Below are 23,222 nucleotides of genomic sequence, written 5' to 3' on the forward strand. Positions count from 1 at the left end.
TCAAATTAAATGCTATGTTTGGCGTAAGCCGAACACCATACATCATCAAAAACACACTATCCCTACTGTGAAGTATGATGGTGGCTGCATCATGCTGTGTGGATGCTTCACTGCAGCAGGTCCTGAAAGGCTTGTGAAGGTAGAGGGTAAAATGAATGCAGCAAAATACAGGGAAATCTTGGGAGGCAAATTTGACACAGTCTGCTTGCGGAACTGTGACTTAGGTGAAAATTTGTTTTCCAGCAAGACAATGACCCCAAGCATAAAATCAAAGCTATGCAGGAATGGCTTAAAAACAACAATGTTAATATCCTGGAGTGGCCAAGTCAGAGTCCAGACCTCAATCCAATTGAGTATTTGTGGCTGGAGCTGAAATAGCTGTTCATTCACGATCCCCATGCAATCTGACAGAGCTTGAGCAGTTTTGTAAAGAGGAATGAGGAAAAATTGCAGTGTCCAGATGTGCAAAGCTGATAGAGGCTTATCCACACAGACTGAAGGCTGTAATTGCTGCCAAAGTTGTATCTACTAAATACTGACTTGAAGGGGATGAATACTTATGCAATCAGTTATTTTCTGTTTAATAATTGTAATAACTTTAGACCAACTTGTAGAAATTTGTTTTCACTTTGACATGAAAGTCTTTTCTGTTGATCAGTGTCAAAAAAGCCAGATTAGATCCACTTGAATTCAACGTCGTAAAACAATAAAACATGAAAACATCCGTGGGGGTGGAAGGATGCTTTTTATAGACACTGTGCATGCCTATGTAGATTAATAAGAATTATTTACCTTTTACTATGCTTTGTAAATGTTGTCACATCTGGTATAACTTTGGTAGCTAGACAATATGGAGAAAAACATTCTCAATAAAATATGTCATTGAATTTTCACTTAAGATTGAACATTTGTTCTTTCTCATTATATTTCTATCTGCAGACGTGACCCTTTCCTTTCTATCTACTTGTCTATTTCTCTTTTCTTATCTCAACTGATAATGCTTTTTCATATCAGTTTGTTTCCTTTCTTCAGACTTTAAAGCAAATAGATTGTAATTGAATGAGGGTATCTGTGGGTTATATAGATGGAGACATTGAGCTGAAAAGTTGGGGCCAGTTCAAAATAATATTGCCTTGATTTAGCTTTGATGCTTTTGCTATTTTGTTCTACATTATTGTGTTCCCAATACCCATTATTGCACTCTTTTTAAGGCTCCTTGTTGACACTTGCCTAGTTTTGTGTTCAGTCTACTCCCAAGTGTAGTACTCACAGTAATTAAGGACAGCAGTGTGATTAATTGTGTTTTAGAACTCTTTGTTCAAATATGATGTAATCTGTGATTTAATGTTTTGCTGTTTCTCTTGCAGGTACACTGCTAATGGTAGACAGTGAAGAGGAATACTTTCCTGAGGAAATTACTAAACTGAGGCGGGATGTTGATAATGGCCTTTCTGTCATAGTCTTTAGTGATTGGTACAACACATCTGTAATGAGAAAAGTGAAATTCTATGATGAAAATACAAGGTAAAAAGATAATGTAAAGATACTGTCATTTATTTAAACTTGCTACTTTTGGAGGTGTTCTTTCAATGACAGACTATTTTAACTAAATATATGTGACTTAATATATTTTGATAAACTAATGCCTACTGCTCCAACTTCTTTGTTGTATTTTTAAATTACTTAAAAACTGTTTTGTTCAAGTTGTTGTTTAGTGAGTATTCCCATTACAAGATGTATTGAAAGATCTCTTCTGTTACCTTGGATGAGATTCCCAAAAATTTATCTGAATGAAGATGTGTGAAGATAATACCATAAGACATGGGAGCAAAATTAAGTCATTTGGCCCATAGAGTCTTCTCTGCCATTCCATTCATGGCTGATTTATTATCCCCCTCAACTCCATTCTCTTGCCTTCTCCCTGTAACTTTTGACACCCTAACTAACCAAAAACCTACCAGCCTCTGTGTTAAATGTACTTAATGACTTGGCTTCCACAATTTTCCTATGTCAATGAGTTCCACAGATGCCCCACACTCTGGCTAAAGAAATTCCTTCTTATCTTTGTTATAAAGGGACACCATTCTATTCTGAGGCTGTGCCCTCTGGTTCTATAGGAAGCATCCTCTCCACATCTACTCAATCTAGGCCTTTCAATATTTGATAAGTTTCCATGAGACCCCCCCTGCTCCCACCCCTCAAACAGGCTGAGAGCCATCAACCACTCCTCTTTCATTAAGCCTTTCATTCCCAGGATTATTCTCATGGACCTCTTCTGAATTCTCTCCAATGCCAGCACATCCTTTCTTAGCTGAGAGCAGGTGATAAGTGAGACCATGTGAGGGGGAGAGGGGGAGCTGGGGGGCGGGGTAGTTGATGGGTGGAAAAGATGAAAGGCTAAAGAAGAGGAAAGTAGTCTGTTGAAAGAATGGGAAGGAAGAAGGGAACTAGAGTGAGGTGATGGGAAGGTGAAGGGAAGAGAATAGGTGAGAAACTAAGCAGAATGGAAATAGAAAAAGAGAAGGAGGAAAATGGGAGCAATTACTGGAATTTGTACTCCTACCATTCCACCCCTCAACCTTCTTATTCTATCTTCTCCTCCCTTTCCAATCTTAGTGAAGGGTTTTGGGGAAGCTTCAACTATTTATTCCCCTCCATAGATACTGCCTGACTTGCTGAGTTTCTCTGGTATTTTGTGTGTTGCCCAAGATTTCAAGCATCTGCAAAATATTTTGTGTCTTAAGATTTTATTTGATAGACTAATCCATGTGTTACATAAGTAGTTTTCCCTCTTGAACTAAGATATTACTTATTGCATGCTTGTCTTTTTTTCCTTTAGACAGTGGTGGATGCCAGATACTGGAGGAGCAAATATCCCAGCACTTAATGATTTGTTGTCAGTGTGGGGCATGGCTTTTGGTGATGGCTTGTATGAAGGGGATTTCAGTATGGCAAATCATGACAGTAAGTGTTGATTTGGGGTGGCTATAGATCGATTATGTACATTTATAGAGGTGCTTTAATTTGAATGTACATTTTCAGGAAAACTGTTTCATAAGTTTATGTATAAATTCACCTACCTGGGTTTAGCGGGCAGTTTAGCATAGAACTGTTGAGATTTTCCCTCAAAGACAGTGGATGAAGTTCAGTAAAGTAAGAGTATGCTAGAAATCACCAACCTTTAGCAATGTGGAATCTGCTTTTCGGTCCAACAGAGTTAGGTCTGGGCCAGGAACTGCAAGCCTGCATTTGAATAGAGAACAGGCTGCAAAGACGAGATTTCTTCAGAAAAGATGTTTTTTTAAAAAAACTGTTTACTGTGTTGCAATGACCACAGTGCACGAAACTGCAGGTGGGGATGATCGATGGAAGAGCTAAAGTGCTAAAGAAGAAATTTAATAAGAGAGGAAAGTATAAGGTACTGGAAACTGTTCCCTGCATTCTTAGGGGCCACCATGATACCATAGCTGTTAGTGTTACACCTTATGGTATGAGTAACTGGGATTCTTTTTCTGCCTCTGTCTGTAAGGAGTTTGAACATTTTCCCGTGACCACGTGGGTTACCTCTGGGTGCTCTGGTTTCCTCCCACATTCCAGGGACATGCAGTTTTGGAATGTGGGAGGAAACCAGAGCACCAAAGGGGAATGGCTCCACATTTCGGAAGGGTAGATAGACTAGGAAAGGAAAATGGGTTGTAGTATGATATTAAATAAGGAGCATAATTTCAAAGCTAAAAATTGTAAATGATTCATCTAATTATCTAAGGAGCAGAAAACATTAGGAGTTGCCTACTGTCTTTCAAATAATCAATCCAGTAGTATAGCTTATCAGTCAAAAAATAATGACCTTGAGGTGAATGTTTTAAAATCACTGCAGAACTACATGTCTATGTCAATTAGTGCTTGTGAAATGGTAAGATAAGATTCTTGGGTACCCACTTTCACCACAGAATCTATGGCTTCATCTGAGCAGCTTCATTTGCGCTAGTGCTCAAATTATTGCACAGTATTTCTGTTATACTAATGCAAAATCAGATTTGTGTTTTAGGCAATTTTGTGGATTTTCATCATACCTTTACAGTATTCAATAATAAAAATTAATCATTTTTTCCAATCAGTGTATTATGCTTCAGGAAGCAGTATTGCTAAATTTCCAGAGGATGGACTTGTTCTTGCTCAAACTCTAAAGGATCAAGGTAAGATCTTTAGTTTATCAATTGTATTTTAAGCTTTTCTGTGCCCAGTTCAAAGTCAGTGGTAGGGTAAGTTTCAAAGCGTAGTATTTCTCTGATAATATCTTCCTAAAGAAAGCTAACATTTTTCACCAGCACTGCACCTTACTTGCCTGTTTGACTGGTTAAATATTAACCTGTTCTTGGATTGGTCTTGGGTTGTGATTATGTTTTCTGCAATAGAAAGAGAAGGACATGACTCTATAACGATGTTTCTGTGATGCTGCTGCAAGCAATTTTCTTTGTTGTATCTGTACTTGTGTAAATGACAAACTTGACTTATCCTGCGGTGAAAGAAGTCCACTCTGAGAAACCAGTCGGATCTGAAGAAATGACGAGAGTTCAGGACTGGGCAAAAGAATATCTCAATCGATTTTGAACTGCAGATGGAGATTAGGAGAGGATTGTTGTTTTTGGGTTTGAATGAACTAGGAAAGAGATTGAAAAGGCTTGCTTGCCGTGGCAGAACAATTTTTTAAAAAATGCTCTGGAACTGGTGCAGAGCAGCTTGATTGATATAAATGACAAAGTTGGTTATCATGAGCTGTAATTTCTGTGAAATATCTCAGTGGCACTGTAAATCCTCAAAGATTTTGTGTAAGTCCAATTCCAGCTCCTCTGGCATTTAACTTAACGATAAATCTGATTAACTTGACAGGCAGATATCCCAAGGGCACCAATAATTTGTTCAGCTTTAACTCTGCAAGAAATGTAAAAAACAAGTCAGAACCAAAGAAGCAATTATCACAGTAAATCATCTGTGAGACTAAGTTGACTAGACCTGTTTACAGTAGAGTTTTGACATATTTGAAACTCTGACGTTGCACAACAGGCTTGATGCTAGAGAGTTGTCCACCCTGGCTTACTCGGTCTAGAATAAGGGGTCGCAGTCTTGTGAAGGAAAGTGGTGAATTTTGCACCACAGAAACCAATTCACAGACTGTAAATTAAAAATTCTCTATACAAGGCATCAAAGGCTAGGGGAGAGAAAAGGAATATTGTTATGACAGGGAATCAGTTGTCATATTGAATACGGAGCAGTTATTTATGGCTGAATGCCCATCTGCCATTTTTCTATCTTGTAACCGTTTGTTTTGCATGGATGGCCTGACTGGTATTGTTTATTTATATTGTCGGAGACCTATTATCAAACGTCCATTACTAATCACTCAATTTGTGAAGCAGAATGTACATACAAGGACCTTTTGCTTGAACTGCAGTTTTTTTTAATCCAAGTAGACTGAGGCAAGTATGTAGAGGACATTTTTAACTAATGATTAATACTTATTCTTTGTGTAATAAGCAAGATATCAACTAAAGATAAATTTGTATTTCTAGCGTTTATTATTTATTTACATCTAGTTCTATATCTGCAGAAATTAGTAACTTGCAGTTAAGGAGAAAATTACCATGACAATCTAAATTGAGCAATTTCCTTCGGAAACTATTTGTTTCGCTTTATTTCTTTACAAGGTGCAACATCAAGCTATTATTATTAGATTTTTTTTCAAATTTAAAATATATGGCACTTTGAAGTCAGCAAATCTCAATTTTGATATTGTTTTGCAGGACTCGAAGTCTTAAAACAAGAAACGGTTGTGGTTAAAAATGTCCCCATCCTTGGATTGTACCAGACTCCATCAGATGGTGGGGGGCGGATTGTCTTGTATGGAGATTCTAATTGCCTTGATGATAGTCACAGGCAGAAAGGTAAAAAGCTGGCTTGTATTTTACTTTTGTGGAGGTGTCATTAGAAGCTTTGTGTAAATCTGTAATTTTCAGAAGCACTTTCAGTGTTCCACTGTCACAAATTGTGATGGCTCTTGAAATTATGTCTCAAGAATGCAATCAGGCATCATAATTAGTCACAGTATACTGGGCACGTGGCCAAGTGGTGGGGCATTCGACTAGTGATCTGAAGGTCGTGAGTTCGAGCCCCAGCCAAGGCAGCGTGTTGTGTCCTTGAGCAAGGCACTTAATCACACATTGCTCTGTGGTGACACTGGTGCCAAGCTGTATGGGTCCTAATGCCCTTCCCTTGGACAACATCGGTGTCGTGGAGAGGGGAGACTTCCAGCATGGGCAACTGCTGGTCTTCCATACAACCTTGCCCAGGCCTGCGCAGATCCATGGTCTCGCAAGACTAATGGATGCCTTTAATACTGCTGACCAGAATGCTGGTTTGTTGACTCCACAGCATCCTAATGTGCTCAGTGTCTGCAAATAGTTACTATATGCTGATGTATGTCTAGTCACAGTCATCTGGAGACCTAAACTTGCCAGTTTATTACTGAGTGAATGGTAATAGGTAAAAAAAAAGTAAAATCCGTAGTTGTAGTTCAGCTATCACTTGTTAGTGATTGCTTCAGTCCTGTGATTATTAATCAAAAATGATGAAATAATATGAAACCTGATTAAAATGTTATATAAAGAGTATCTGTACACTTCTTTTAACCCTAAAGTGGTAAGATAATGATTGATTGTTCAGATAATGATTCATAATAATTAAGGTACTGCTATAGCTTGTTATTTGAATGTTCAATTAATTACTGTTTCATAATAATTTGCAGTATCTATTGTTAAAGAATTGATTTATTTTGAATTTCTCAACTGTAATCCCGCCTGTAGTCTGCCTCTATCATTATTGTTCCATGCCTGTGGTTGTTTAAATTTTAGGAGTGTACTGTAAATTTGATTTTGGAAAATTTAGACTTCCATTTACATCTTAAATCTTTTATGTAAGGCATGATTTTGAATATTAAAATAACAGTGGTTTGAAAATTTCCTTAAGACACAAGATCCAGCCAAAAAGAACTTTGCCATTATCTTCGTTAATGAATCACAGTTCATCAGACAAGCCCAGTTATTTAATTAGACATCTCCTGAGTTGGAAAAAACATGGTATCTTTTTGAAAATCAGATGTCTATCTTTTCATTGGTTCCGATTTGATTTCATAAAATGTTAGTTATTTTCCCATATGTAGCTAATTACATACTGTACCTGGAAGAGTAAAATTAGACCATTCATGAAGCTTGCTGCCTTCAGTTCTTTCAATAGCATTGTTGTGGAATGGTGTATGAATACTGAGTGCTGCTGCCATTTCTGTTGTTTATCATTCTAATCAATTTGCAGAGTACCATCATCTATGAGGTTGCAGATCACAAACTTTGCAGTGAAACACTACATTATGGGCAGCCACAATGGTTCTTTATTCCATGTCCACCATGTGACAGTGCATCAATTAATAAATATTCCATATAGTTAACAGTAATGATCATTGAAGACTGACTTAAATGGAATTATTTAATATGTTTCTTTCCTTGATGTGAAGTATAGGTTTCCCCCACCATCTGAAGGTAGACCGTTCTTATGAAACGGTTCGTAAGCCGGAATGTCGTAAAGCAAAGAAGCAATTACCATTTATTTATATGGGAAAAATTTGTGAGCGTTTGCAGACCCAAAAAATAACCTACCAAATCATGCCAAATAACACATAAAACCTAAAGTAACAGTAACATATAGTAAAAGCAGGAATGGTTTGATAAATACACAGCCTATATAAAGTAGAAATACTTTTCCACAATCATTGCCTGAACTGTTCTCCGTAGCAAAAATCTCACTCAAGCGCCATCGGCAAAAACACGGCGCAAGCCCCGTTGGCAGAAAATCTCACTCAAGCGCCATCGGCAAAAACATGGCGCAAGCCCCGTTGGCAGAAAATCTCATACAAGCGCTCTCGGCAGAAACACGGCGCAAGCGCTCTCCAGTGACCTTTAAGCTATGAAGCTGCCAAATCATACCAAATAACACGTAAAAATACACAGCCTATATAAAGTAGAAATAATGTACGTACAGTGTAGTATCACTTATAGGAATCAGGACAGCGCAGAGCACACTGATGATGGTGTGTTTGGCTAGGTCGTCGGAGTTGGGCTGGTGCAGTGGCCCCCACCCTCCAGGCAGCGAACCGATACCGATCCGCGAAGCATGCAGGGGTACAGCGGTAGTCGGGAGGCACACAGCACATCTTTAAGAAAAAAGCCGAAATAAACAAGCTAATTAATTCGGTGCCACCCGGCACGTAATTGTCGGCCCAAATCAGAGGCGATTGCCGATTGCGTCTCCTCTGATCTGGGCTGACAATTATGTGTTGGGCGGCACCTAATTAATTAGCTTGTTTATTTCGGCTTTTTTCTTAAAGATGTGCTGCGTGCCATCCGGCTACCGCTGTATTCTCCGTGAATGGATATCTGTCCGCGGCCTGGGGGTTGGGGTGGTGGGACACTGGGGTGTCGTCTGTTTCCATCAGGGCAAGCAGATCATCTTCTATGTCTGCCTGCCTCGATGTTGAAGGTCGAGGTTCGTCGTCTGCTGTGGCTGATGTGGAAGTCTTAAAAAACGACAGTATCCTTGACTGCTGAGCCTCACGCATTTTTCTATCATACAGTTCTTTGTAAGGACTCAAACCATCTTGCAAATATGCCCTCCAACGTACCCTTTCAAAATTAAAGTCGTGCTTTATCATTACTCATTTGGTTTTGATTGTTCTCCTTTCCTTTTCCAACTGCATCAGCTCTTCATCTATCAGTTCTTGGTCAAGGGATGCCAAAACCTCTTCAACGTCATCTTCGTCAACTTCCACAAGCCAAACTCACTTCGTCCTTACTTCGTTCACCACGATCAAAACACTTAATTATGTCTAGTTTTACACTAAGTGTAACACCCTTACGAGCTCTCTTAGGCTTTTCCGATACCTTAGAACTCATCTTGCTAACAAATGCTCACAGGCACGTGTTTAAGCAATGCCGGCGAGAATGCAGTTTCGAATCCCGGGAAGAGCGGCTGCTCGGGGTGCGCGCTGATTTTTTCTTTGCATGCTGCCTGTTATCGCACGCTGTTTTTTTCACGAGCTGCCTTTTTTTGTAACAGTGAAAACACCTTGTTAGCGAAAACAGGGAACTAATATAGGTCTTTCGTAACAGTGAGGTTTCGTAAAGCAAACGTTGGAAAAGCGGGGAGACACTTGTATCTCAAATAACATACAGAAGATTTGATAAGGCAAACCATGTTGTTAAATCTGTTTTCATCCCTTTTCAGAGTATAGCAGGGTGCTGTATTAATTTAAATGTAAAATTCTTGATGTTGCTTGTGGCCCTTGTGGTCATCTTGTATTGTAACTGAAAAATCAAACAGCTACAGATACTGAATATCTGAAATATAAGTAGAAAATACAGGATGCATACAGCAGGGCAAGCAGCATCTGTGGATGCTGTATTCTGGGTTAATAGAACATAGAATAGTACAGCACAGTACAGGCCCTTCGGCCCACAATGTTGTGCCAACCCTCAAACCCTGCCTCCCATATAAGCCCCCACCTTAGATTCCTCCATATAGCTGTCTAGTAGTCTCTTAAACTTCACTAGTGTATCTGCCTCCACCACTGACTCAGGCAGTGCATTCCACGCACCAACCACTCTCTGAGTAAAAAACCTTCCTCTAATATCCCCCTTGGACTTCCCACCCCTTACCTTAAAGCCATGTCCTCTTGTATTGAGCATTGGTGCCCTGGGCAAGAGGCGCTGGCTATCCACTCTATCTAGTCCTCTTATTATCTTAAATTTCTTGCAACTGTATCACAGATGTTGTCCCAAATGTTTGTTCCAGTGGATTTTAAAAAAGGAGGGAGAGAGAAACCAGGGAATTATAGACCGGTTAGCCTAACATCGGTGGTGGGGAAACTGCTAGAGTCAGTTATCAAAGATGTGATAACAGCACATTTGGAAAGTGGTGAAATCATCGGACAAAGTCAGCATGGATTTGTGAAAGGAAAATCTGTCTGACGAATCTCATAGAATTTTTTGAGGATGTAACTAGTAGAGTGGATAGGGGAGAACCAGTGGATGTGGTATATTTGGATTTTCGAAAGGCTTTTGACAAGGTCCCACACAGGAGATTAGTGTGCAAACTTAAAGCACATGGTATTGGGGGTAAGGTATTGATGTGGATAGAGAATTGGTTGGCAGACAGGAAGCAAAGAGTGGGAATAAACGGGACCTTTTCAGAATGGCAGGCAGTGACTAGTGGGGTACCGCAAGGCTCAGTGCTGGGACCCCAGTTGTTTACAATATATATTAATGACCTGGATGAGGGAATTAAATGCAGCATCTCCAAGTTTGCAGATAACACGAAGCTGGGTGGCAGTGTTAGCTGTGAGGAGGATGCTAAGAGGATGCAGGGTGAGTTGGATAGGTTAGGTGAGTGGGCAAGTTCATGTCAGATGCAATTTAATGTGGATAAATGTGAAGTTATCCACTTTGGTGGCAAAAACAGGAAAACAGATTATTATCTGAATGGTGGCCGATTAGGAAAAAGGGAGGTGCAGTGAGACCATGGTGTCATTATACACCAGTCATTGTAAGTAGGCATGCAGGTACAGCAGGCGGTGAAAAAGGCAAATGGTATGCTGGCATTTATAGCAAGAGGATTTGAGTACAGGAGCAGGGAGGTACTACTGCAGTTGTACAAGGCCTTGGTGAGACCACACCTGGAGTATTGTGTGCAGTTTTGGTCCCCTAATCTGAGGAAAGACATCCTTGCCATAGAGGGAGTACAAAGAAGGTTCACCAGATTGATTCCTGGGATGGCAGGACTTCCATATGATGAAAGACTGGATGAACTAGGCTTACACTCGTTGGAATTTAGAAGATTGAGGGGGGATCTGAATGAAACGTATAAAATCCTAAAGGGAAACAACAGGAATTCTGCAGATGCTGGAAATTCAAGCAACACACATCAAAGTTGCTGGTGAACGCAGCAGGCCAAGCAGCATCTGTAGGAAGAGGTGCAGTCGACGTTTCAGGCCGAGACCCTTCGTCAGGACTAACTGAAGGAAGAGTGAGTAAGGGATTTGAAAGTTAGAGGGGGAGGGGGAGATCCAAAATGATAGGAGAAGACAGGAGGGGGAGGGATAGAGCCAAGAGCTGGACAGGTGATAGGCAAACGGGGATACGAGAGGATCATGGGACAGGAGGTCCGGGAAGAAAGACAAGGGGGGGAGGGGAACCCAGAGGACGGGCAAGAGGTATATTCAGAGGGACAGAGGGAGAAAAAGGAGAGTGAGAGAAAGAATGCATAAAAAGGTGGGGTACGAGGGGGAGGTGGGGCCTTAGCGGAAGTTAGAGAAGTCGATGTTCATGCCATCAGGTTGGAGGCTACCCAGGCGGAATATAAGGTGTTGTTCCTCCAACCTGAGTGTGGCTTCATCCTTACAGTAGAGGAGGCCGTGGATAGATATGTCAGAATGGGAATGGGATGTGGAATTAAAATGTGTGGCCACTGGGAGATCCTGCTTTCTCTGGCGGACAGAGTGTAGATGTTCAGCAAAGCGGTCTCCCAGTCTGCATCGGGTCTCGCCAATATATAAAAGGCCACATCGGGAGCACCGGCCGCAGTATATCACCCCCGTCGACTCACAGGTGAAGTGTTGCCTCACCTGGAAGGACTGTTTGGGGCCCTGAATGGTGGTAAGGGAGGAAGTGTAAGGGCATGTGTAGCACTTGTTCCGCTTACACGGGTAAGTGCCAGGAGGGAGATCAGTGGGGAGGGATGGGGGGGATGAATGGACAAGGGAGTTGTGTAGGGAGTGATCCCTGTAGAATGCAGAGGGGGGGGGAGGGAAAAATGTGCTTAGTGGTGGGATCCTGTTGGAGGTGGCGGAAGTTACGGAGAATAATATGTTGGACCCGGAGGCTGGTGGGGTGGTAGGTGAGGACCAGGGGAACCCTATTCCTAGTGGGGTGGCAGGAGGATGGAGTGAGAGCAGACGTACATGAAATGGGGGAGATGCGTTTAAGAGCAGAGTTGATAGTGGACGAAGGGAAGCCCCTTTCTTTAAAAAAGGAAGACATCTCCCTCGTCCTAGAATGAAAAGCCTCATCCTGAGAGCAGATGCGGCAGAGACGGAGGAATTGCGAGAAGGGGATGGCGTTTTTGCAAGAGACAGGGTGAGAAGAGGAATAGTCCAGATAGCTGTGAGAGTCAGTAGGCTTATAGTAGACATCAGTGGATAAGCTGTCTCCAGAGACAGAGACAGAAAGGTCTAGAAAGGGGAGGGAGGTGTCGGAAATGGACCAGGTAAACTTGAGGGCAGGGTGAAAGTTGGAGGCAAAGTTAATAAAGTCAACGAGTTCTGCATGTGTGCAGGAAGCAGCGCCAATACAGTCGTCGATGTAGCGAAGGAAAAGTGGGGGACAGATGCCAGAATAGGCACGGAACATAGATTATTCCACAAAGCCAACAAAAAGGCAGGCATAGCTAGGACCCATACGGGTGCCCATAGCTACACCTTTAGTTTGGAGGAAGTGGGAGGAGCCAAAGGAGAAATTATTAAGAGTAAGGACTAATTCCGCTAGACGGAGCAGAGTGGTGGTAGAGGGGAACTGATTAGGTCTGGAATCCAAAAAGAAGCGTAGAGCTTTGAGACCTTCCTGATGGGGGATGGAAGTATATAGGGACTGGACATCCATGATGAAAATAAAGCAGTGGGGGCCAAGGAACTTAAACCTAAAGGGATTGGACAGGCTAGATGCAGGAAGGTTGTTCCCGATGTTGGGGAAGTCCAGAACGAGGGGTCACAGTTTGAGGATAAAGGGGAAGCCTTTTGGGACTGAGATTAGGAAAAACTTCTTCACACAGAGAGTGGTGAATCTGTGGAATTCTCTGCCACAGGAAACAGTTGAGGCCAGTTCATTAGCTATATTTAAGAGGGAGTTAGATATGGCCCTTGTGGCTAAAGGGATCAGGGGGTATGGAGGGAAGGCAGGTACAAGGTTCTGAAGTGGATGATCAGCCATGATCATACTGAATGGCAGTGCAGGTTCGAAGGGCCGAATGGCCTACCCCTGCACCTATTTTCTATGTTTCTATGTTCCTATGTTTCTATTCCCTGAAGATGTGTTAAGCTGCAGGTAGATAAAAAGTACAGATGATTTCTTGTCTGTCCCGCTCCTAGTAGTTCGTTTTAGCATAGTATAAGTATTTCTTGGAGTAACTTACTGTTTTATAAAAAGGGAATTTTTCAATCGGTAGCAATTGTTGAAGAGGTTTAATGAGCTTTATACTTCTTTTGCCACAGTTAAATATCTTGGATTATTTTGTTGAAAGTTTATCTGGAAGTTTGTCCTGTATTTGCAGACTGCTTCTGGTTGCTTGATGCTCTTCTGCAATACACTTCATATGGAGTTATGCCCCCAAGCTTAAGCCACTCTGAAAATAGACTGCAGCCTCTCTCTGGGATTGATCATCCACTGCCTGAGCGGATGGAAGGTAAAGCTATTCGTAAAGTAGAACAAATGTGATGCTCTTTCAAAGCTTGTTCATTGTTCCAAGCAGAACCATTTGACAGCAGTACAACAAATGGAGCAATTACCTTGTAGCGGCAGAACCTTGGGTTTGATCCTGACCTTTGCTGCTGTCTGTCTGGAGCTTGTGTATTCTCCCTGTGACTGTAGAGGTTCTCTTTGGGCATTCTCATTTCCTCACATAGTCCAACAAGGTGCATGTTAGTAGATTATTTGGCTATGGTATGTAGGTGAGTGATAGAAAGATAAACAAACTTTGGTCACATGCACATCAAACATATGTACAGTAAAATACGTTGTTTATGTCCAAGGATGTGCTAGGGGCAGCCTGTAAGTGTCGCATTGCTTCCAGCGCCAACATAAGACGCCCACAACTTACTAGCCCTAGCCTGTATGCCTTTGGAATGAGAGAGGGAACTGGAAGACCCAGAGAAAGCTTACACAGTCATGGAGGAGAACATACAAACTCCTTACAGACAGTCACAGGAATTGAACCCTGATCTCAGAGCTGTAAAGTGTTACACTAGCACTACACCATGCTACTGTACCAGGAAGTGATGATGATGTGCATGTGGCGAAAATAATATGGGTATTCAGCAGTTGGCACAGACTTAGAGGTTTGAAGTGCCATTCCCATTCTATGAGTTGCACACATTGCTGTAAGACCTGCCTATGTATTAATTTCTACGTTATTGATATTAATCTAATATTCATTTGTTAATTCAATGAGATTTTGGATAAGGACTACAATATTCCATTATTTATTAATTAAATCATTTCTAAACTTGAATCTACTTTGAGTATGTAGTTTTAGATATTTGAAGTACTTCAACCGTGACAAACTTGTTAAATTTTATTGTATTTTAATTAAATTTTTTAAGTTATTAGTGATAATCCTCTGAAGACTAACAGATATTGCACCATTGCTTGCCTCTTAAACACTAGTAAATTTGACAAAAATGCTGTTATGTTCCATCTCCATCTGCTGGTGTAAGTTTGATGTCAATTCATGGAAGAAAATCTCAATTTTTTCACAAGAAAAAGTACTTGTATACGCATTGATATGTTGCTACTTAGTTGAATTTTTAAAAAATTAATTGTATTCCCCAAATCATCTATACTAAAGTTTTTGTCTTGCAGAACTGTATTATGATTTTAATTTTATTTAAATTTTTAGGCAATCATTTGTATCGATTCTCCAAGGTTCTTGAACCACATCTTGCAGATCCGAAGCCACGTCCTCTGCCAGCATGTCCTCATTTATCCTGGGCCAAACCTCAACCTCTAAATGAAACGGCACCCAGGTAAGTGTGTCTCACCAGAAGAACAAAGACAAGTTGACACAACTTGATGTGCACTTATCATAAAGTGACATGACGAAACATGAGTGTAGTTTAAAAAAAAGTTCCACATGAAGTACATACTTGGATAAACATAATTTTCATTTCCATGGTACTTAGAAGGCAAAGACTTGATTACAGAGAAGGAGAATGTAGACAAGCAGGAGGAATAAAACTGTTGGAGATGTTATTCAGGGTCATTTTTATTTTCCATTCTTCACTGACCTTATCTGCCCATATGCCACTCGTTTTTTAAGTTTACATTCTTGTATACAGTCTTTGCTATTCTTTAAGGGAACTTTATTTTATTTATGATTTTCTACATAGAAGAAAAAAAATCAATAGTGTAAGGGAACTTTAAAGTAGGGGAAGAGTTGGTAAGTGAGCATTTTTCCTACTGCTTCTAGATCTTGGATGTTGATTGAATCATGGAAGTCAGCATTGTGTGGTGCTCAAGTATGAGTATAAAATTTAATGAAGAACGCAAATAATAAAATTTAGGAATCTGATAGCATCTGGAGATATTAGAGTAAAGCTTATTTGTGTCAAAAGAAATGGAGTTTAACAAGGGAGGGGTGATTGATAAGTTTGTGGCCTAAGGTAGAAGGAGTCAATTTTAGAACATTTATTTTTCAACATAGTCCCCTGCTACATTTACATACTTGGACTAGCTGTCGTGGAGTATATGGATCCCTTCTTTGTAGAAGTGGTCCACAGCAGGGGTGATTGGTAAGTTCATGGCCTAAGGTAGAAGGAGATGAGTTATTAACTTCAAACTTTCTGCATTATCACTCAAAGAGTTGAACTGCACGTGCACGTAACAAGAGCGTCTTGGACCTCCAGGTGGTCTACAGCAAGGGTGATTGATAAGTTCGTGGCCTTAGATAAGTTACACAGTTCTTGTTACATGCACGTGCAGTTCGACTCTTAGAGTGAAAATGCAGAAAGTTTGAAGTCAATAACTCATCTCCTTCTACCTTAGGCCTCAAACTTATCAATCACCTCCACTGTGGACCACTTCTGGAGGTCCAAGACACCGACTTCTACAAAGAAGGGATCCATATACTCCATGAGCGCTGGACTAAGTGTGTAAATGTAGGAAAAATTAATGTGCTAGATTTTCTAAAATTGACTCTTAAAATTAAAAAGAGGGAACTTGATGGTGAGGACAATATGAGTGAAGTTGATGTTCTGGAGCATGTTGATATTAAGGGAGAGGAGGTGTTGCAGTTGTTAAAATACATTAGGACGGATAAGTCCCCGGGGCCTGACGGAATATTCCCCAGGCTGCTCCACGAGGCGAGGGGTGAGATTGCTGAGCCACTGGCTAGGACCTTTATGTCCCCGTTGTCCACAGGAATGGTACCGGAGGATTGGAGGGAGGCAAATGTTGTCCCCTTGTTCAAAAAAGGTAGTAAGGATAATCCGGGTAATTATAGACCAGTGAGCCTTAAGTCTGTGGTGGGAAAGCTGTTGGAAAAGATTCTTAGAGATAGGATCTCTGGGCATTTAGAGAATCATGGTCTGATCAGGGACAGTCAGCATGGCTTTGTGAAGGGCAGTTCATGTCTAACAAGCCTGATAGAGTTCCTTGAGGAGGTGACCAGGCATATAGATGAGGGTAGTGCAGTGGATGTGATCTATATGGATTTTAGTAAGGCATTTGACAAGGTTCCACACGGTAGGCTTATTCAGAAAGTCAGAAGGCATGGGATCCAGAGAAGTTTGGCCAGGTGGATTCAGAATTGTCTTGCCTATAGAAGGCAGAGGGTCGTGCTGGAGGGAGTACATTCAGATTGGAGGATTGTGACTAGCGGTGTCCCGCAAGGATCTGTTCTGGGACCTCTACTTTTCGTGATTTTTATTAATGACCTGGATGTGGGGGTAGAAGGGTGGGTTGGCAAGTTTACAGACGACACAAAGGCTGGTGGTGTTGTAGATAGTGTAGAGGATTGTCAAAGATTGCAGAGAGACATTGATAGGATGCCGAAGTGGGCTGAGAAGTGGCAGATGGAGTTCAACCCGGAGAAGCGTGAGGTGGTACACTTTGGAAGGACAAACTTCAAAGCAGTGTACAAAGTAAATGGCAGGATACTTGGTAGTGTGGAGGAGCAGAGGGATCTGGGGGTACGTGTCCACAGATCCCTGCCAGTTGCCTCACAGGTGGATAGGGTAGTTAAGAAAGCTTATGGGGTACTTTCATAAGTCGTGGGATAGAGTTTAAGAGTCGCGATGTAATGATGCAGCTTTATAAAACTCTGGTTCGGCCACATTTGGAGTACTGTGTCCAGTTCTGGTCGCCTCACCATAGGAAGGATGTGGAAACATTGGAAAGGGTTCAGAGGAGATTTACCAGGATGCTGCCTGGTTTAGAGAGTATGGATTATGATCAGAGATTAAGGGAGCTAGGGCTTTACTCTTTGGAGAGAAGGAGGATGAGAGGAGACATGATAGAAGTGTACAAGATAATAAGAGGAATAGATAGAGTGGATAGCCAGCGCCTCTTCCCCAGGGCACCACTGCTTAATACAAGAGGACATGGCTTTAAGGTAAGGGATGGGAAGTTCAAGGGGGATATTAGAGGAGGGTTTTTTACTCAGAGAGTGGTTGGTGTGTGGAATGCACTGCCTGAATCAGTGGTGGAGGCAGATATACTAGTGAAGTTTAAGAGACTACTGGACAGGTAAATGGAGGAATTTAAGGTGGGGGCTTATATGGGAGGCAGGGTTTGAGGGTCGGCACAACATTGTGGGCAAAAGGGCCTATAATGTGCTGTACTATTCTATGTTCTATGACTCCTTCTACCTTCGACCATGAACTTATCAGTTACCCCTCGTAGAAAGATTTTAAAAAGTGAGGAGGGCCTGTCAGATTTTGAATGGAGATTGCAACTGTTGGGTTATTAGGCACTTAGCAAGGGCCAATTGAAAGAAGTTATGTTTTAGTGGACCACCCATAGAGTGGGGAACTGAGGATCAAGAGTGAGAAAAGGTGGAGCATAGGTTGAGGTTTTTGTCAAGTTATTTTTTTCTTTATCAGTGACTACCTAGAATAGCCAAAATGAATCTTAGGTCAGTGGTGTGCTCCGCATGGGATCTGGGATATCTGCAGTCTCCGTAATTGTTGTAAGAAGTGCATCTGGGTGCAATTCCTTACAGACCACATTAGGGAAATGGAGATGGATGACCTTCGACTCGTTCAGGAGAATAAAGAGGTGATGTAATCAACTGAGGTTGCAGGGGTTAACCCACAGGAGAAAGCCACAACAATTAGGAGTCTGGTTCTGTGGCTCAGAAAGGAAGGGGAAAAGAAAAGGAGGGCAGTGTGATAGAGGGTTCAGTACTTCCCCGGAGGCAGTTCCTACAACTCTGACCTCTACCATAATCTTGGAGAGAGACGGGAGCAGATGGTATGGGAAAGCAATTGGGGGAGGGTGAACTTTTAAGCGGGAACTTGGGAGCGTAAGTTAGGAACGAGTGTATTTGGGGAAATACACAACAGAAATGTGCAGGTGATTTAGGGAGCATAGTGTTCTGGATAGGTTTGTCTTATTGAGGCAGGGAAAGGATGCTAGGGTCCAAAAGAACCATGGTTGACAAGAGAAGTGGAACATCTAGTCAAGAGGAAGAAAGAAAGAAAGATACTTAAGGTTTTTGATGCCAGGATCAGACAGGGCTGTAGAGAGTTACAGGTAGCCAGGAAGGAGCTCAAAATGGACTTTGGAGAGCTAGAAGAGGACATGAGAAGGATTTGCGAGTAGGATTAAAGAAAACCCCAAGACATGAAAAACAGAAGGGTGACTTTCACAAGGGAAGGACTAATCTTGGATAGAAAAGGAAACGTGTCCAGAGTTAAGAGGTTGGGGAGGTCCATAATGGATATTCTGCTTCACTATTCACCAATGAGAGGGACATTGATGAATGTGAGGACAGTGTAAAATAGACTGATATGTTGGAACCTATCGATCTTCAAAAAGATAATGAACTAGAACTTTTGAAAAACATCAGTATAGATAATTCCTTGTGCTGAATGGGATATACCCTAGGTTACTGCAGGAAACAAGGAAAAAGATTTCAGTGATTTTTGTGTCCTCAGTGGCTATGGAAGTAGTACCAGAAGATTAGAGGGTGGTAAATGTTATTCCTTTGTTCAAAAGAGGTAATGGGATAACCCTGGGAATTATAGACCAGTGAATCTTATGTCAGTCGTGGGCAATGTATTAAGAGTTGATTCTTAGAGACAGAATTTATGAGCATTTGGAGAAGCATTGCCTGATTTGGGATGGTCAGTGTGACACCAGGAGCAGGTCGTGCCTCATGAGCCTGATTGAATTCTGTGAGGAAGAGGCAAAATACATTGATCAAGGCCGAGCTGTAGATGTGGTGACAATGGATTTTAATAAGGTGTTTGAAAAGATTCTCTATTGTAGGCTCATTCAGAAAGTTGAGAAACTTGGCTGTGTGTATTCAGAATTTGCTTGCCTACAGGGGCAGATGGAGCGTATTATGCCTGGAGGTCTGTGACCAGTGGTGTTCTGCAAGGATCTGTTCTGGGACCCCTGTTCTTTGCGGGTAGAAGGTTGTGGTAGGTTACAGCAGGATGTTGATAGGATGCGGAGCTGAAGGAGGAGTGGCAGGTGGAGTTCAGTCTGGAGAAGTGTGAAGTGACACACTTTGGAAGGTCAAACTTGAAGGCAGAATACAGGGTTAATGGCAGGATTCTTAGCAGTGTAGAGGAACAGTAGGATTTTGGGGCTCATATCCATAGATCTCTCAAAGTTGTTGCACAACCTGATAGGGTGGTTAAGAAGGCAGTGGTGTGGTAACCTTCATTAGTCGGGGGATTGAGTTAAAGATCCATGAGTTAATGTTGAAATTCCATAAAACTCTGGTTAGACCACACTTGGAATATTGTGTTCAGTCTGGTTGCCTTATTTTAGGAAGGATGTGGAAGCTTTAGAGAGTGTGCAGAGATTTACCAGGGTGCTGCCTGGATTGGAGAGCATGTCTTAAAAGGACAGATTGAGTGAGCAGGTACTTGTCTCTTTGGAGCGAAGGAGAATGAGAGGCAACTTAATAGAGGTGGACGAAATTATAAGAGGCACAGATCGAGTGGACAGCTAGAGACTTTTTTCCCTGGATGTAGATAGCTATTATGAGGGAGGCATAATTTTAAGGTGATTGAAGGCAAGTGTGGGAGGAATGTCAGCGGTTAGCTTTTTACACAGTGGTTGATGCATGGAATGAACTGCCAGGAGTGGTGGCAGAGGCAGATACAGTTGGTATATTTAAGAAGCTCTTGGATAGGCACATGGATAAATGAAAAATAGAGGGCTATGTGGGAAGGAAGATCTAGATAGATCCTAGAGTAGGTTAAAATGATGACAAAAAATCATGGGCTGAAAGGCCTGTACAATGCTGTAATGTTCTATTGGGATGTGTGACTTGAGTACAGGTTGACCTTCACTAATCCGGCACCACTGGGACCTGAGGAGTGCCGGATTAGTGAAAATGCCGAATTACAGAAGGATCACATTAAGCATAATCAGTGCCGGATTATCGAAGGAACCGGATTACAGGTAGTCGCATTAGTGAAGGTCGACCTGTATAGAATATATATGATTTAATGTTCATGTTGGTTTGTGATTTCATTAGCAGTATAATCAGTATAACCTGGAAGGACTTTTATGGAAAATTATTATTAAAGCTATAATGTTGTTGAGGTCGATGGCACTTTCTGTCAGTGTTACCAGACACTGGTAATAAGTGTTAGTGCAAGCTCAAAGCTAGTTTTAGTATTGCCCACCATTTTAAACAGTCTGTCTTTCACTGAGGTATTCTGCACTCTCCAGTAACCTGTAATTTTCCATTCCACTTTCACGTTGACCTATCTGTGGATTCTATATTGTTCTGATGAAGCCTAGTGTGACCAGAACTTCACCTTCCCTCTAGGCATTTGACAGCCTTCATAACTCTCGTTTTCTCTTTCTGATGGGGTTTTTAATCTGAAACCTGAACTTTTCTCTCCACAGAAGCTGCTGCCCTGTTGAATCTTTCCAACCTTCTCTGCTTTTATTTTAATTTCCCTATATGCAGTTATTTTGGTCTTCCAAGTGCTAAATGCCACTGCTCTATCACATACTTCTGTGATGTTGGAGTTCAAAAGCAAAAGATTAGGCATGAAGGTGGGTTTAAGGAGATTAGAGGATTATGGAACAACCCAGCTGTCAGTGATTCATTAACAACATTTTTAATGTGGAAGAATGTCCAATCTTTAGTTAAAAGATGAGAGGATTAAAGATAGGTGATTAGGAGAAGTGAAGCCATGGAGAGATTTGTAAACAAGGATGAGGAATTTAATTGAGACATTGTTTAACTTGAGTCCAATGTGCATAATTGAGCAACTGGGTCCTCGTTAAAATACAGGCAGTCACCATAGTACAAAAATTTTAGGTAACAAAATTTAAATCGGGCTAGAACAAAGAATTCACAAGGAATCATGTCTAGTGGTGAAAAAGAGGCATGGGCTATGAGTTCAGAAGTGGACGGTGAGGGGTGGGGTAAGGGACATACAAGTTGTGGATATCTCAACAGCACAAATGTTAGGCTTAAACTCATTTCTGTTGAGTGTAGCCATAGGATTGCAAAAGATCTAGTTCAATTTATTATCACAAGGAGAGAAGGAATTGGTGGTTTGGGAGCAGTTCTTGGTGGGGCTAGATACAATAGCTTCAGCTCCCCAATATCTGGTTGGAGGAAATTTCTGCTTCCAAATGCTGTATGTTGGTCAAGCAGCCTTAACTTAGAGACACATTAAGAAAGGTGATGGTGAGGTAATACTCGATGTTAACACTTCTTATGATGTTGTTTGAGGACAACATTTTGATGAGGAAATAGGAGAGACTCCATAAATGGTGCCAGAGTAGATTGGGATTACTTCTTGTAGCTAATAACTTAAGTGGCCGGCAATCAGAATCATTTTGTAATGTAAAGATAACTAGAATTGTGGTTAACATAGTCTGTACTTTGTAAATGTACATTGCATTTACATATTAAAAACCTAGTGAATTATCTAAAGTTCTCATTGGTCCAGCCGTTACTCTGAGCAGGTAAACTGTAGTTCTGATATTGAATAAGACCATAAGTAGAATTAGGTCATTTGACCCATTGTCTGCTCCACGATTTGATCAAAGCCATTCTCCTGGAAAATCATAACAGAGAAAAAATCTGAACCATGTGAACAGGGCATTAGAATATTTTTTATTTCCCAACCGAAAACCACATTGCAGCAATTAAAATGGAGCTGGTTTATCATCTAATTTTTTTCCCCAGATTACCAGAGAGAGTACAGATTTGGAATTTGATGTATAAGTATGTAATTTTAATCCTGTTTTATCAGGACTTAAAAGTACAAGTTACAGACTTCAAGTGTAATTTTTGTTCTTCACCAAAGTTTCTTGATATCTGATATGAAGCCTTTTTGTCCAGGTTTAAATTATTGTAGTAAGCAGTAGTTTTTTTTTCTTCTGAACTTTGTCTTCTTTTTGCATATTCTAGGAAGGCTGATTTCTATCCAAAGTTTAACACATGCTAATTTGCAAGTTATGAATATTGCTTAAAATAGTAATGTATATAAGCTTGTACCACCTATAAAAACGTGTTCCTATATTATGCTTCCCTCTCAGTAACCTTTGGAAACATCAGAAATTGTTGTCTATTGACTTAGACAAAGTAGTTCTGCCAAATTTTAAGCAAAACCGCCCCCAAGTGCGACCTTTATCACCTGGTGAAAGTGGGGCGTGGGACATTCCTGGAGGTAAGGGCTTCAGAACCATTTCTAGAAGTATTTAACTCTGGACTGACTCAAATCAATGTTGGTGGTTTTCTGATGTGTGAATCAGGATGATTTGTTTAGGTGGATTCCAGTGGCTTGTTCTGCAAGTAAGTTTATACATTACAAATGGGTCTATTTATTATTGTCACTGAAGTTATAATCAGCTTTTGTAAGTGACATTTACTAATTCTTGGTCTTTTATTATTCCAAATAAAAGATAAAATAATAGAATCAATCCGATCAAAAAACTTCTTAGTCAGAAAAACAGGGATATTCTGAAATAAATATAAAAATGTTGGTAAAATCATCATTTTGACTATATGGATGCGACCAGCAAGTGAAAATGTAAGTGGGTTCCATCAACTAAATAAATACTTCATAGAATCTACCAAGGGAGCAAAATTAGCTTTATAAAGATCCTCATATTTTTAGTTGCTTCAGTAGGAGCTTTTTTAAA

General features: G+C 41.0%; 1 protein-coding gene across 3 annotated transcripts in view; it reads left to right on the plus strand.

Moving 5' to 3' along the window:
• Window positions 1-23,222, plus strand: part of mbtps1 (membrane-bound transcription factor peptidase, site 1) — a 125,725-nt gene that overhangs the window by 97,581 nt on the left and 4,922 nt on the right. For all 3 annotated transcript variants that reach the window (XM_072279408.1, XM_072279410.1, XM_072279409.1), the window contains exons 16-22: window positions 1,368-1,524; window positions 2,840-2,964; window positions 4,119-4,196; window positions 5,802-5,942; window positions 13,426-13,557; window positions 14,770-14,896; window positions 22,617-22,747. In XM_072279408.1, coding sequence (XP_072135509.1) covers window positions 1,368-1,524; window positions 2,840-2,964; window positions 4,119-4,196; window positions 5,802-5,942; window positions 13,426-13,557; window positions 14,770-14,896; window positions 22,617-22,747 — 891 coding nt within the window. The remainder of the gene's footprint in view (window positions 1-1,367; window positions 1,525-2,839; window positions 2,965-4,118; window positions 4,197-5,801; window positions 5,943-13,425; window positions 13,558-14,769; window positions 14,897-22,616; window positions 22,748-23,222) is intronic.

This window comes from Mobula birostris, chromosome 15, assembly GCF_030028105.1.
Source record: "Mobula birostris isolate sMobBir1 chromosome 15, sMobBir1.hap1, whole genome shotgun sequence".
NCBI lineage: Eukaryota > Metazoa > Chordata > Chondrichthyes > Myliobatiformes > Myliobatidae > Mobula > Mobula birostris.